Source organism: Artemia franciscana, chromosome 19, assembly GCF_032884065.1.
Source record: "Artemia franciscana chromosome 19, ASM3288406v1, whole genome shotgun sequence".
NCBI classification, from domain to species: Eukaryota; Metazoa; Arthropoda; class Branchiopoda; order Anostraca; family Artemiidae; genus Artemia; species Artemia franciscana.
Window position 1 is genome coordinate 26,620,953 of NC_088881.1, and position 16,683 is coordinate 26,637,635.

A 16,683-nucleotide genomic window follows, 5' to 3' on the forward strand; every position below is an offset into this window, starting at 1 on the left:
ACACCCGTAAGAATATCAAGGAAAGAACTAAAGGGTCCATTAGGGTGGTGATAAACCTTTGCAAATATAACGGTTTTCTGATTAGTTGGTAATTCAATACCAAAGTGACTCAAATACTCCTTCAAAATTAACAGAAAGATCTTTAGGAGCCGAGTATGTACAACCATTAGCAATGTAAAACGCAATCCCACTCCCATCATTCCATCCCTCTTCTAAATCGAACGGTTCTTTTTTCAAAAGCTCAAGATGACCCAGAACATAATAACCACCAGAATGATTTGATACATTTAATGTACTATTATAAGCAAGTTCAATCAAGTGCTCACCTTTGTCTGATTACGCTATGATAGCTTGCAGATAATCTTGGATTCAGTATTAGGGCTAGGTAATACCAACAAATTTTCCAGCAAAAACATAAGAATGAAGACACGAACAAAAAAAAATAAATAGTATTACTGCATAGAAATTAACAAGAGCATATAATAAGTAAAGACAAAAAAAATGCAAGACTGAGAATGAAAAGAACAAATGAAAAGAACAAAAATAACGAAAAATACACGAACCAAAAAAAATCTCCAAAAGAAAAGAAAAAAAGCAATACAAAAGAAAGAAAAAAACGACGAAAAACAACACAAATAATATTTCGAATGCATTCACCAAGAGATCCTATTCTCTGCACAGATGGTTCACCTGGTGACTTTACTAGTATGTTACCGTGGTCAGTCCATACATGTTTGACACCGAACCAATCCCTTGTGGCATTTATCAAATGACGACGTCACGTTGTAAGGGATTCCGACAGAAAGATACCCGAACCAGCTAGTTTAGACTTCTGTGAGAAAACTTTTCAAGCAACTTCTTTGCTAGCAAATCAAACTAGTACTGGGGCAACTTTGGCACTAGCCGTATGAGGCCAACTTATTCTAAACCGAAAAACGCTTTATAATTCGCCAGAAAAAATACCATTATCTCCTATTTGTGTCGATAGGACATTGAGAAAAGTCATTTTAACGTCAACTCCAAGCGCTTGTTTCAGACCGTGGAGAACAAGATTATCCAAGATATTTTCTTGATTTATATTGTCAAGCTTGACTTCAATTTTTTTTAATTCGATTCTCCATATTAAGGGTTTGCATTCTACAAGCAATCAGCCCCGGTTCAATGCGGCCTAAGATGGGATCCAACTACAGTGACACAGAATTGTACAGCTCATTATTTATAGTCTCAGTAGTCTTTAAGGCCAGGTTGCGCTCTTGTGTCACACTTTGCAGGAACCTGACGAGACATCTCTGAATAAATAGATTTTATAGTTTTCTCTAACTCCTGTTCTGCAGTAGATATTCTTCTAAATAAAGTAGACTGTGAATCGGGTAATGTAGCATCTTCATCGTATACTCCTAGTGTAGAAAATGCCTTTGAAATTGACCTGTAAATCTCGGAAAAACGCTCAAGTTTATGCAAGTTTAACATTCTTTGCAGTTTTAGGAGAAGCTTCTTGGACATTGTTTTTATACAATATTAAATACTAAAAACAAATTTTTTCAACTGAAAGTAAGGAGTGACATTAAAACTTAAAACGAACAGAAATCCCTTCGTATGTGAAAGGGGCTACTCCCTCCTAAACGCCTCGCTCTTTACGCTAATTACTGAATGTTTAATGAATGTTTACGTAATTAGCTTATGTAACGAACTTTTGTATTCGTATGTTTTTATTACGTATATGAGGGATTTCACCTCCTCGTCAGTACCTCGCTCTTTACACTAAAGCTTAAATTTTGTCCCAATTCCTGAAGAATGACCCCTGAATCACAAAGGCCGTAGAATAAATAGTTGAAATTACTAAAAAGTATTTTAGCGTAAAGAGCGAGGTATCAGGAGGAGGTGAGCCCTCGTATGTGCAATAATTTCTGTTCGTTTTAACTTTTAATGCTGCTCCTTATAATTCAGTTGAAAAAGCTTTTTCACATTTATTTTTCATTGTTTTTTTTTTTTAATAATGCTAGAAAATACTGCGCTCCGTTCATGAAAATTTTCTTCCTCCATGACAAAATCCTCCATGTAAAGTTCCCCCAACATATCCCCTGACACGTCTGTACACTTCCAATAACCTTACTATATGTAAGCACTGGTCAAAGTGTGTAACTTGTAGCCCTCCATGGGACTGTGGGGGAGCAAGTCGTCCTAAAGACATAGTTATAGAGTTTTTCGACTATGAGGAATAAAATGGCTATCACAGAATTTTCATCTTGCGACTTTGGGAGAATAATTAGCGTGAGAGGGGGCCTAGGTGCCCTCCAATTGTTTTGGTCACTTAAAGGGGACACTAAAACTTTTAATTTCCGTTAGAATGAGCCTTCTCGCAACATTCTAGGACCACTGGGTCGATACGAGTACCCCTGGGGAGAAAAACAAACAACAAACAAACAAACAAATAATTAAAAACAATGTATTTTAAGGCCTTCTGACCTTAAAATATAAAATTCCACATTTTTGTAGATAGGAGCTTGAAACTTCTACAGTAGGGTTCTCTTATGCGCTGAATCCGATGGTTTGATTTTCGTTAAGATTCTAAGATTTTTAGGGGGTGTTTCTCCCTATTTTCCAAAATGAGACAAATTTTGTCAGGATCATAACTTTTGATGGGTAAGACTAAACTTGATGAAACTTGTATATTTAAAATCAGCATTATAATGCAATTCTTTTGATATAGTTATTAGTGTCAAAGATCCGTTTTTTAAGAGCTTTGGTTACTATTGAGCCGGGTCGCTCCTTACTACAGTTCGTTACCACCGACTGTTTGACAATGGTCAAAGTTTTTGACTTGCAGCCCCTCCCTCGTAGGTTCTTGGAGATTATATCTCTTTCTCTCTCTCTCTCTCTCTCTCTCTCTCTCTCTCTCTCTCTCTCTCTCTCTCTCTCTCTCTCTCTCTCTCTCTCTCTCTCTCTCTCTCTCTCTCTCTCTCTCTCTCTCTCCTCTCTCTCTCTCTCTCTCGCTCTCTCTCTCTCTCTCTCTCTCTCTCTCTCTCTCTCTCTCCTCTCTTTCTTTCTCTCTCTCTCTCTCTCTCTGTCTCTCTCTCTCTACTATTGCTTACTTTAAACTTTAAGCTATTTTAAACCAGTTATCTTTGAAATAAGGTACCGAAATCCCTTAGGGAAATGTTTGAGAACACTTATCGGTTGTTTTTTAGCTGCTGATGGAGTATCCAAAAATTGCTGCCAATTGCTGATTCTTTGTCGATTTTAGTTTTAGGTCTCTATTATTAATAGAGTGACTCTATTATTATTTCAAGTTCTAAGGGTTTGACATATACACCAATGTTAACATCTTGCAGCAACCTTTTTGAATTTTCCTGGGCTTTTCTGGAATCAGAAGCTAAGAACACAATTATTGATCAATTACTTCGCATGGTAACGTTTTGTATTATTTTTGTGAATTTTTTTAATTATTTCTTCTCTCTACAGTTGGTGAGGCTAGTGGAAAGCCCTACAGAGGAGTGGCCCGACACGTTGGTCCTAGTGCTAACATAGACGCTTTAAATTCACGAGCTACAGGCATTGCAGCAGAAGTTGCCAAAACTCGACAAAACCTCCTTGAACGGGGAGACAAACTAGGACTATTAGAAGAAAAGACAGAGATGATGCGAAGTGAGGCTGAAGCGTTTGGCAATGCTGCTCATCAGTTAATGGTGAAATACAGAGATAGAAAATGGTATCAACTATGACTGTGACATAAAATTTTTGTGACATTGTGATTTTGTAACTTAAGTGTTTAGAGTTAGCTTACCAACGGAGCTGTTGTTTCATAGACTGAGTGAGATGTATATGGTGTGTTTCACTTGTTAATCTGGGCTAATATTTTACTTTTTTTTTCTACTTTACCCACAAATAACTACTTTACCCTACTTTGCCCACAAATAAGCCAAACTATTGGTATTCACATCAGGGTTACATGCAAGTTCTTCTTAAAAACGCTCCAGAAACAGCTGATCAAGTTTCTATTTAATTCCCTACTCCTCAGCCATTGGTTTAGACAGCTGTGCTCTGACATTCAATTTTACTTTATTTTGCATTTGTTTTTGTATTACACTCATTACATTAGGATTCATCGGATGTCTTTCAAAAAACAATTTAAATATAGTTTTTTTTAAAGAACTTGACAGAGATTTTATCAAAACTAATAACATTCAGTTTTTAACATCCATTTGGATCTTAAAGAAAAGATCGGAAGAATTCAGGAAGTTGTTGTTGAAAGACATTATTCCCTTTTTTATAAAAATGTTCTAGTTTTGTTTTACATGTGTCATGATGAAGATATTATCCAAGAAGGAGGGAGGGTACTGGTTTTGAACTTGCCCTCGCCAAAAAAATAAAATAAAATGAAAAATAAAAGAAAATTGTCTAGCTCGAAAAAGTAATCAAAATGTATATTCCTTTTTTTGTGTTAAAAAAAAACTTAGCACATAAAGTAAAGTTTATTGTAACCCTTCCCTCCAAAAAAACTCCCGGAACAGAAATACCCTCCTTTTTCTCCTCCCCCCCCCCCCGCCCCCCTCAAATGAAATCCAGGATATGGCCTTGGTCATTACAGTCTAATAAAATTTACAAATAAAAAAGGAGGTCCTTTGGGGTGAATTCTATCAGATTCAAATTCTACTTTTCAACACCGAAAATTTGGGGCATTGATAATAATTTATTTTTATAAATCTTAGTTTCATTAATCTCTGAAAATATTTAGTGTAAAAAATAGCGAAAATCATTCCCAAATGCCCACTAATGAAAAAGTGTGAAATTTGGTACTCTTTCCCAACCTATGTCCTTATCTCTATTGAAGATCGCGTCCGTAAAAAAAAAAAAAAACAATAATAATAAAATATTTGTTTAAAAGACTCTGAAACTGTGCAGTATATAATGCCACACTCGGAAACTCTGATGACTACGGCTCAGACAAGCTTCTTGGAAGGTGCTCAAAGGTTGGCGACCCTCGAGGTAAAAAAAAATAGCAAAAAAATGACACAGCACTGCCGTGTGTGCCTCGGGTGACTTATATGCTCCAGTATTTTTTCTGGATAGTCTAGCGTCTTGATTGAAATAGTTTGATTAAACATTAAAAATATGTACAAACTGAAATAACTTCTGTTCTTTTCAAAACCTAATATTCTATTTGTTGGGATCACATTTTTCTTTTACTAAATTGCATAATTTAAAAAAGGTACTGGACTTTGTGGCTCTTACCGGTGGCACTGGTTTCTGTTTCGGTCTTTTACCGGAGAAGTGCTATGGGGGGGGGGAACAGGACAGCTATTTTGTGCTTTCACACACCCTTCCTGTTTGTCTTTCCCAGTTTAATTTAGGTACCCATTTGGAGGTGGGTCAACTTTGGCTAAGCTTATAGAATCACATTACTGACCCTCATAATCAAACCAAATAATCGGCAACATCAGAACTCGAACCCACATCCCGAAAGACATAGATTTACGAATCTAGACATAGATTTACGAATCTAGACATAGATTTACGAATCTAGACATAGATTTGCAAATCTAGACATAGACCTACGAATCTAGCACACTCAGCTAGAAGGGCTGATCTAGTCTAGGGTCATTTCTACAAAATGTCAGATAGTCTGCCTACAAAGAAAATCACTAATGACCCATGCCTTGTCGAATCATACTAGTTTACTAATCTGACTATTAAATACTAGGCTATAATATGGTTTGATGTACTAATCGCAACATAAGTAAGTTATAAGTAGAACAAAATATAAACATGTGTATGTAGGCTAATCTGATCTTACTGTAACTTTGTTTAGAACAATGTCTTGGAATAGGATTATACGTCAATAGTTACAAACACCCCACAGCCTCTTCATCCTACAAAATATAAGAAGAGGACGAGGAATTTTCTGAAAACAGTGAATAAATATGATGTACGACCAAAGCAAATATTTGGGCTGTGTAACTAACAGCCATCTTCAGGAAAATACAATGTAAAACACAGTATAAATATTATACAGTATGGAAAACTTGGTTCAGAAAGGGGATACATCACAGCACGCGCAAAGGGAAGTTTTCCTTTGCGTCATAGTAATAGCTTCAGTTGCTACTTGGCACTGAATCAGATCACAGCTTATACGTAATATTTATGCTGTCTAAAATAAAGAGAAAGAAACTACCTTATTCAAAATCTCACAAGATTTTGAGTAAGTTAATTTCTTTTGTTTGTTTTTCATTATATTTTGGTGAAAATGGCTGTCTTCAGAAAACTTCCCCTTATCTCACTATATTTTTCAGGATTATAAGTTGAGCTAACAAAATTTTAGTTACACGTTAGGTTTTTTTCTGCTGTCAAAATATTTCTGTTGTTGTTGTTGAGTATATTCATGATTGTGAAACCAATATTTCTATTAGAAAATTAGTCTTAATATCAGTTGTTGTTCAAAGTTCACGCTGTCACATGTGTTAGTTTTGTTTGTTTTTTTGCTAGATATATATATATAAGCTAATCAAATTTGCTTAAATTTAAATAATTTTGATATGAAACGGGAAGTCGCTGTTATCCAGATCTATATTACATTAATAATGGCATGGGGTTCCTTGTAAAGTTGCTTTACTTTTGATCATGTCTTCGCTCCTACGGGCATAATTGGGTTATACTGATGTTTGTTAAGTTTGATTGTTTTTTTTATCTCTGGTCTCAAAGATGACTGAGCTCTTATCCCATTTACTTTGTTTGCAACATTCACTTTTAAATACAAAGTTTTTTTTTTAGGTGAGAAGAGAGAAAATTTTAAAAGGAAGTAGAATTTTGTAAGTTTTTGGTGCCCAAAAATTTTTCTTGGCGCCTTTTCCTAGGCTAAAAAGGGATTAGAAATGTCTAGAGGGACGGAGGATTTACACAGCTCAGTAGATCCAGAAAAAGCCGAAACAAGCTTAAAAGAGTCTATCAAAATTTTGATTTCACTTAGAATTCTAAGTTTCTATAAATTCAGACTGAAATTTCCTGAAAGAAGCAGATTTTGCTGCTTTTAAACCATTTTTTGGATTATAAAATAGCAGGAAGTGGTTCACTCTGCAGAACACATTCTAATGTAGATTGCTATATGTGTTGCACCATTTTGTATAGGTGGGTCTTTTATTTTTTCCTCAGTATAAAGCAAAATAATAAGAAATGAAACGAAATATATACAATTCAAATTTTACTCAAGATATTGAAATTGGCTTCACGATTTTTCTGGTTAGAGCTAGATGGCACAAGATGTTCTTTTTCTTGGATATGTTCTTGAGTTCCCTCTCTTATTAATTTCATGTACTATGTGGGTAGAATCTAGATCCTAGAGTTCTTGGCCTAGCGTGGGACATTTGAATATACAAAACACATTTAACAACAATCAAGCTATAATATTCAGATATTACCTATGCATCTTGAAATTAACCAAAACTTGGTTCATCGACGGGGATAAAAAGAACACATACTCTCTTCTGGGCATTGAAAAGAATTCTTAATTGATTGCGCAATGAACAATTGTGTACAATGTATTATTATACAATACCCTTTAGATACCCGTTATTCAATATCACAGGATTGTTTTCAGATCAGTGATTGTCTGGGAATTACTAATACTTACTAATTATATAAAGCAAGATGAGTGGTAAACATTTTGCTTTATATCAGGATGAATGAAGAAAGGCGCCATCTGATACAGCACGGGCGAATGTAGTACATGAGGTATTCAGTGGTAAATTAGAAAACTCAATTAAACAACCACAAGAGGAAAGTGGGAAAAAGATATATCAATAATTTTGAAAAATCTAGCAAATCAATTTGGGGCTTCTGAACATTGGTCAAAATTTACATATTTCAATGATTTGGAATTATCTGGAATTCTATAATTTAATCGTAATTCCTCCTTTCTCCCTGTGAGTTATCTTCTTAGAAAATGAATTTCGTAACACAAAAGGAACTAGCGTGTTGGTTTTTTGGATTGATTGATTTTTTTTTGTACCTGCATCGGCTTTTCTTCATTTTTGATGCTAATCAAACTCGCTTCTGTTAAATAGTGAGGTATAACAGAACATAGTATTTTATGAATATCTTAAACCATAGAAACCTAGCTCCTGACTTTCGACGAACATTCGACAAACAATACTATTATGCAATTGCCCTGAATATTACCCCCCCCTTTTTTTGGTGCTTTTTGTAGATTCTTTGTACTTATAGATGTGAAAAAAACGGATTTTTTTTTTATTGAAAACAGTCATACAATCAGAGCATCACGAAGTATATTTAAAGGAATGTTACGAAGATATGCGAGTCATATTAAACTCAGATTTAGAGTATGTAGTTTTGGAATGAATAAATAAGTTGTCGTATACATTGTTGTTCGAAAAAGATTGTTCGTAAACAGGGCCGTGTGTGAATGTTCAATTTTAAATTTGTACTAGCCAATGTGTCTGACAAGAAGCATTAAAAAATGTATAGCGTATTCTTTTTTTATGATCAAACGAAAAAGTGTACCCCCCCTCCCTCAAACAAAATTTTTAAATTCCTCTCCCCCCTCCCTTCCAAAAAAACTGTATCTTAAAGCTTCAACTCGATCCCTCAGTTGTGAAAAAAAAACAGGTATACGTAACTAACTAATTATGTATTTCTCATCTTTTAATGATAATTACTGACTGTGTCGAACTTCAGATTTATGGTATTAAATAAAACGTATGCTCTCTTGTAAGGATCGGAAACCTATGACACTTGAGGTTCCATTATGATTTCTTTAGAGATGTCGCTTTACATGCCCACTTAATCTGATCAGGGATTGGAAAGACTTGCCAATTATATAAAGTAAGAATGATTTTCCCACTGACACAGCTACAGGGACTTTTCTTCATCCACAATAAGACTACCAATTCGTGAATAGACTGTGAAAGAGAGCTATTGATACGTTTCACTTGTTGGACACTTGTTGGGGGTCCTCCCTTCTCATGGAGATATTTTGACTGGGTCTGAGGCAGTTTCATCTAGAAAAAATATGATTTGGCCTCAAAACAATTGCTATACAAATGATTCTTTAAGTGCCCGACTAAAAAATATGTGCTGATTTCAAATCCGGAAAGTTTGCCACTCTAGCTCTTTCACAAATTTGAGTTTTTTCTAGGTTGAGGGTGATTTTTTAATGTAAAGAATGCCGTCCTGAAAAGACAATTCCAAATTTAAAAAGTAGTTTAGGGGTTTGGTTTAACACCCCTACATGCATCAGAACATTACAGGAACTTGGATTGAGGATGGAGAGGGTGATGTAGTCTCTGAGGCAAATTTGAGATACATAGAAGTATGTATAAGAGTATAAAAGTATACATAAATTGTCATCGTCCACGAGTTTCGAAGGCTTTTCACGTCTCCGATTCTTTGTCAGAAATAATCATATCCTGACCATGTAGCCGACAGACTCAAAGAGCTAATGTCCAGTTACCACTTCAAGATGCAGAACAGTATTACAAGGTGGCAAAACACATCCCATTTTTAGATCACCTTGTTTCAGAGTTTAACACAAGATTTAGTTCTGTAAGTGCGGTTTCACATCTGGAGGGAATAATACCATCTACCTTTTCTAATCACACAGTTCAAACAGTGTTGCAAGCTGCCACTATCTACTATGAGAACATTTCTGCTTCATCGTTATAATTATCCACAGAGATTGGACGTTGACGGGAACATTGGAAATCAGCAATCCCCAAGAATCTTCCACAAAGTTATTAAATTACTTTGTCAAAGTGTAAAAGAGGTTAAATTCCAAACATAGCAATTTCCTTGCAGGTATCTGTAACGTTACTGGTCACAACTGCCTCAATCGAGCGGAGTTTTTCTTCACTGAGAAGAATAAAAACTTATATCAGGTCAACCATGACAGAAGACCAATTGAACAGAATTCCAATGGCTCATATTCATAAGATAACTTCGAAGACTACACTGCTTTTTCATGGCGAAAATGTAACAGTTCAAAATAGGATGAAACCTTTTAATCGATAGTGAAAGAAATATAAAATTATTTTAACTGAATATTTCAGACACATATACAGTGTCCATCATCAGCACATGATGGACACTGCTTTGCTGATGGACACTATTTTACTGCTGATGATGGACGCTGTATTTGTGTCCGAAATATTCAGTTAAAATTCTATATTTGTTTCACTGTCGATTAAAAGGTTTCATCCCTATTTTGAACTTATATATTTTTGTCATGGAAAGGAAGTGTGGCCTTCGAAGTTATCTACGTCGAAGTGTATGGGGATAATGTGACCAAGAAGATGTCTAAATATATTAACACCATAAGAGACAAGCAAATGTTATAAATCAACGAGATTTTCTTCACAAATGTAAGAAGAAAAAGATTTTGCCACCTTCAATAAAATTCAATCTTCATTTAGGCACTTTTAAAGGAATTTAAAAGGGGGGGGGCTAGCGAATAATTCCACCGGGGACCTTAAAATTAAATTCAACTGGGGCCCTACCATTCAATTCCAACAGGAGGCCCTAGCAACAAATTGTAACGGGGGTCCTAGCATCTAATTCCACCAGCCCTATGTTTGCAATAATTAACATTTGGGGAAGAAAATCGATTATTGAAATGTGGTTATATTTGAAATGCACCTGCTTGTTAAGTAATAGTTAAAAGGGTATTATCAGATAATATTGGGGATTGTTCTTAAGAAATTTTTTAGTTCTAGAGTCTTTTACTCTATCAGAGGTGGAATAAAAGCAAGAGTATCATTATGGCTAGAATACGGAGCACCTTCATATACGATCAAAAGTTTATCTTTTATTCTTCACTACACAGAATTTTACACTTATATTGGCGGCAATCTTGAACGAGTATGCCTATGCTCATAGGCTAAAGGATGCTTAAGTTGCATTAGGGAATTATATTGAAGGTTTATTCTGGAACAAGAAATCTAAAGATTAAAGGCTTTTTTATGCATAAAAGTTTTATTTATAAGAACATTTACAGGTCTTTTTTAAGGTATTCCTCTCTTGGGGCACTGAAATCAATATTATTAAGGGAGGAAAGAGTATTTTCAACTAGAAAGTCGTTCAATCGAAGACTATCAACACAAATACTAAAATATTTGACCCAAATATATCCATAGCATCAAAAATGTAATGCTTCGTGAAAACCATTACTTTTAACCAATAAATCAAGATCTATTAACAGGAGGATGTGACTTATTTGAGATAAATTCAAGGGGGCACAGGACATGTGAATTAATTCTATATTTAGTTCGTTTTTCGCTATTGGGAATTCCCTAGTATTATTTTTTGGCAATTCTCAGGCTCTGACACTCAATGGCTGACACATCACACCCTCTAGGAAGCATTGTCACACATATGGCATTTTTTGGGCATTTTCCTGCAAAAATTTCCGTTTACCTAGAATCGATCGTTTAAGCTTAATGAAAATCCCCAATACATCTTCTTTTGATGACTCCTGGCGAATGAGGCTAGCGTGGTACAATATAACAGCCTGATGACACCCTCTGACTCACATTATCATGTTTAAGGAGTTTTTCAACCTTTTCCCCACAAAAACAATTTTCTAAACTAAAAGTGACCATTGTTTTTATTGGAACAGCGGAAACTTGCCATGTCATTTTTAGATTGTGATATTTCAACATTCAATTTCTCATTTCAGCATTTCCGTGCCTGTGACACTCAATGGCTGATATACGGCACCCTCTGACAAGCACTATCACACACATGGTAATTTGACCATTATTTTTATGTGAACAGTGGAAACTTACCATTTTATTGTTAGACCGCAATGATCTATGGAACTTCCCAGCCTGTGACACTCAATGGCTGACACACGGCATCCTTTGGCATGTATTATAACACATATGGCATATTTGGGCATTTTCCTGCAAAATATCCTTTTGCACTACAATCGATTGTTTAAACTTAATGAAGAATCACCAATAGCGTTTCTTCTGATTCCATGGCAATCCACGCCACCTTGGCATTGTGTGGGTGGCCCATGGCATCCCTGTGATACATATTATTATTCCTTAGGAGTCTATCAGATATTTTTATGATAGAAATTATGCTTTAACTCCATTGGTTCGTCTTTTCTCAAGCCAAACCCTCGTGACACCATGTCAATTCATGCCACCGTTGCAATATTTGCCTGCCCCCATGGCATCCCAGGGATACATATTATCATTCCAATGACATTTACACCCTTTTCCTGATCCCCGGATTTTTTATGTGGCTGCCCAATGGTAATCTATGGTTTGTCATCGACAAGAGATGGTTTATTGTATGTTTTCGAGCAGTATTATTTGTGCGTTGGAAAGATAAACATTTACATCTTACTTTCGAAAATGAAGATGAAATATTTCAAGAAAGTGTGGGCTTATGATAAAGTTATACTAGCATTGAATGCTGATAAAGAGAAATATTTGAACTATGAAACAAGCATCAATGGGGATCTTACAGAAACGAATGCTTGTGTTTCCCTGACAGTAAGGTGTTAAGTTCCTTTGAAATGCTCAAGAATCTCTACCATCAAAATGGTGGATATGCAAGGGTAACATTTCCAGAGTAGTGCTCAAAGAGGATTCAAACCAAAAATTGTTAGTTGATGACGAAGGCCAACTTCGTGCTACTGTTGCTGGTAACGTGTAACCCATTTTTAGATTTTATCCCCATTTTTCTGGCACTAGCATTCAAAAGAAGACAAGCCTAGACGAGCACCAACGTCATAATGCATATGTTATCAAGGTGCCAAAACTACGACCATTGTAAAAATAATGTCGTAATAGACGGTGAAACCGCAAGTAAAATAAAAAGGGCACTGACAGACAATATCAACAAGGAATGTAAAGATTAATTGATGAAAAACAAAAAACCGGCAAGTGTTATTTATCACCTTTGTTATACGAGGATTTTATTTGGGGTTTGATTAGGTACTTCTTTTATTTAAAAAATCATTTTCATAATCTTCAGTAACTTATTTCTAACCTCATGACCTCCATATATAGGAAACTCATTCACAACGCTATCATCGCCTGGTGCCTTATAATCTTAAATAATTTTGTGACTGTCATTAATTCTTCCACACAAAATTAATCTTCCTTCACATCCATGGTGTCACAAACTTTTTCACTTCCTATAACTCCATCCCAGAATAGCATATTCTTATATCTGGGGTCAATCTTAATTTTTAGAGCTGTTATTTGTTTTTGTTTTTTCTTTTGTTTTTTATTATCTCTTTACATGTCTTTTATCTCCAATTGATTAACGTCTTTTTGCCTTTCTTGGTTGAAAATTAAGTAAGTAGCAGAGCAATAAATTTGGCTGTAGATACTAATCAATAATAAAAGTCTAGTTCCCGTCTCTTTGTGTAAAGGCGTAAATTTCTTACATAGAAAGTCTTTGCAACAGCCATAGCTTTTTTTAACTATAAAGCTTAAATAAAAATCAAGGGTTCTCAACTTTTAATTTCATTTAATTGTTTATAAAATTGTTGTTCGTGTTTTTTATCTCTCCTTTTAACATTTTAATAGAAATAGAGCCCTTAAAAATTTTCAATTTGTTATCTTTGTTGCTCAACCCTTGCTGAACGAATATACTGCTCATCCAAGTTCTTCTGCTCCTTGTACCGCCTTTGTTTCTCAGCCAAAGAGCCAGTTCCTTTGTTTTTTTCGTTAATTTAAACACGAAATTTTATTATTTCGTGTTCTTACAGATTATCATGAAGTTACTACTTGCTGTTCCTAGACTCAGAAAATATTTAAGGGACCCTGATTAAAAGATTTAGTCAATTGAAGAGGTGATCTTGCTCAAAATCATAGTCCTAGAATCATTGAATGGTTATTTTATGTTAGAAAAAGAAGTACCACATCTTTGTGCTCCTGAATCTATACTACTAAATTAATTGAATAATAATTATGCAATAAATAAAATAGACTAATTCTTCAAATATAATTTTAGAGTAATCAATCTGTAAAGTGATGCTTTGGCTAACGAAAGTAACGTAGACGAGTAGATTTATGCTACGGGGAAGAGGTAAAAGCTGGAAAACTGGGTGTGTTTTATTAGGAATCTTTAAATATGATTTATGGTAATATGAATGAAATTGGTAACTTAGTTGCAAACCATCAGCCAGCAATGACAAATATTCGAAGTTGAAAACTCGGACTAGCAAGTAACCCTGCGATATACTCTGGTAAATATTTTTGTTTTAGAAAAATAGCCCTAACGACTCACATCCTTATGTTAATCCGAATGCGATATTAATATGTAATAGAATGAATATAAATGAAGGGAAGAATAACAAATTGTTACACAATATACAGTAAAAGTAAAACATTGTATTACAAACCAGAGATACGTTACCTACGAAAAAGAAATGCATTGTAACAAGCTAAACTTGATAGCAGCATGACCAGTATTGGGTACAATGTTTGTACATATGATATAATGTTTTTTCTGTTGATGTCTATATTTTTTACTGAAAACTTCCATTTTCTGGTGTAAATAACGATTTAGATAGGTCAAGTTATTGGGAAAATTTATTAATGGCTTTTAACTTTGGGAACTTAGTCACTCACTAAAGTATGAAATTTCTAAAGTTTCAAATCTTTTCTGATAGCTATGTTAATGGCTATAGTTTTGAAAGAAAAACTGATTTTCATGTACAGTACATTTAAACATTTCGCTTAGAATTGGTCTTTTTACGTCATCTATGAAAAATAGAGAGGCGTTGAGACAGAATAGTAAAACAGGGTGGCCGGCGGAGATTAAGGACATCTTAGATAAGTGTGGATTAGGGGAATGGTGGAATGAAGGAAAGGGGATTATGGGTATGGAGGAAATAGTAATAAGGGAGGTACAAGAGAGATTGAAGAATCAAGAAATACAGATATGGTGGGCAAGTCTGGATCGTTCAGGGTCGTTAAAATTGTATAAACAGATAAAGAGGAGTTGGGGGGAGAAGGTATTTTGGAAGGTTGGGTTAAGTAGAGAGGATTTGAAGGCGTATTTGGATTGGAGGGGAAATGGATTTTTGATTGGGGAGAAAAGAAAGTATCAAGGGAGAAAAGGGGAGAAGGGAGAATCTATTGCTTGTCCTATGTGCGGATCTCAGGATGAAAGTTTAATACATTTTGTGTGTGAATGTGTCGAATTGAATGATTGGAGGCGTGAGATGTATGGTAAAGAAAAATTGAATGAGATATGGATGGTAGATAGAATGAATGATACAAATTTCCTGAGTATTAAAAGGATAGCAAGGTTTGTCAGGATTGCAGCGGTGCATCGGGAGCGTTTTCTTTAAGTAGTTTTAATTTAATGTAGTTAATTTGTTGTTTGTGTATTATGTAATTTTCCTATGGCCCACGGGCTTTATTTCTGGAATAATTTATTATTAATTATTATTATAAGACACAATATGAATTATTATTATAAGACACAAAGACAGCGAGTCTAAACAATTTGAGGCCTAGATCTGGAGAATTTCCTAAGCAAATTCTTTCTTCTCGCCAAGTTCCCGGAATAGAATTACACTAAATTTCCTCCGTTGAATCCTAGTTGAGAGTCAACTTTTTCCCATCAAGATTGGAAGTGCTCTCTCTGTCCCGATATACGATACAAAGCGCAAGAATTTCTTTTTCTCTTCTTTTTTTCTCTCTCTTTCAATCGGGAAAGCGGAAGATTTATGGGACGACCAATTAAGCGTGGGGGTCCTTGGCAATATTTTTAGAATAGGTTGTTAAGAGTGAAAATATTATTAATAAAGGGGAAAAGTCCGTTAATCCTTAGTAAGAAGAAAAGTTTATATGATTAACTTATTTTGTCGTTAGATTAGGTATTTTCGCGCTGTATTCTGTTCCTGTGCGTGCTTGGAATTTGTACTGTTGTTTAATTTTCTTGCTTGTGTGTTATTTATTTATATTTTTGTGTGTATATGGCCCTTAGGCTTTTGAAATACACTTATCTATCTATGAAAAATACTTTTAAAATAGTATACAGCTGCTAACCCTTATTACTGAAGAGGAATGATGCACTTCAAGGTTTATCTATCAAATATCAACAGAAAATCTGTAGAAATGTGATAAACAAATGGGAATTTTACAACAAAAATGTATTAATTAGGCTAAGATTATGCTATTAAAAGGAATTACGAAAGATTTTAAAGAGGGTTTTTCACACACGGAGCTGCACAAGAAGCTATTTCTGTTTGACGCATATGCTTTTTTAATCCTATACTGAGTTTATGCCTTTTTGTCAACACGGTTGTACAGATTTACTTTTGACTTACTTAAACAATCCCCTTTAACTTTTCCTAAGACTTAAACTTTTAAAAGATTCAGAGTTTCCCTTGAGACTTTGAAATAAATGTTTCAAGGTTTGGTTTTATGTCCTACTCTCTTCCTGAGTTATGGCATATATCCCATTTTAACAAATTTAACACACATCGCATATTTCAGTTCGGTTTAATATTCAGCTCCATATTCTGTTAAAATAATCTTAGCCGTTCCTGAAATGAACACAAATATCCACCTCCAGATTCTCTAACACAAATGTATATTTGTGTTAAACACAAATGCATATTTTGCCAACCTTGATGTACACGGTTGTCTTGATTTCGCTCGGCCCCCTCATGACCATTTTGAGACAGTTTCAATTGAA

General features: G+C 34.8%; 1 protein-coding gene across 1 annotated transcript in view; it reads left to right on the top strand.

Moving 5' to 3' along the window:
- Positions 1-8,371, top strand: part of LOC136039490 (syntaxin-binding protein 5-like) — a gene marked incomplete in the record, with an annotated part of 340,696 nt that extends 332,325 nt beyond the window's left edge. Inside the window, 1 exon segment of the mRNA XM_065723280.1 lies at positions 3,463-8,371. Within this exon segment, the coding sequence (XP_065579352.1) occupies positions 3,463-3,722 (260 nt within the window).
- Between the last annotated feature and the right edge of the window lie 8,312 nt (positions 8,372-16,683).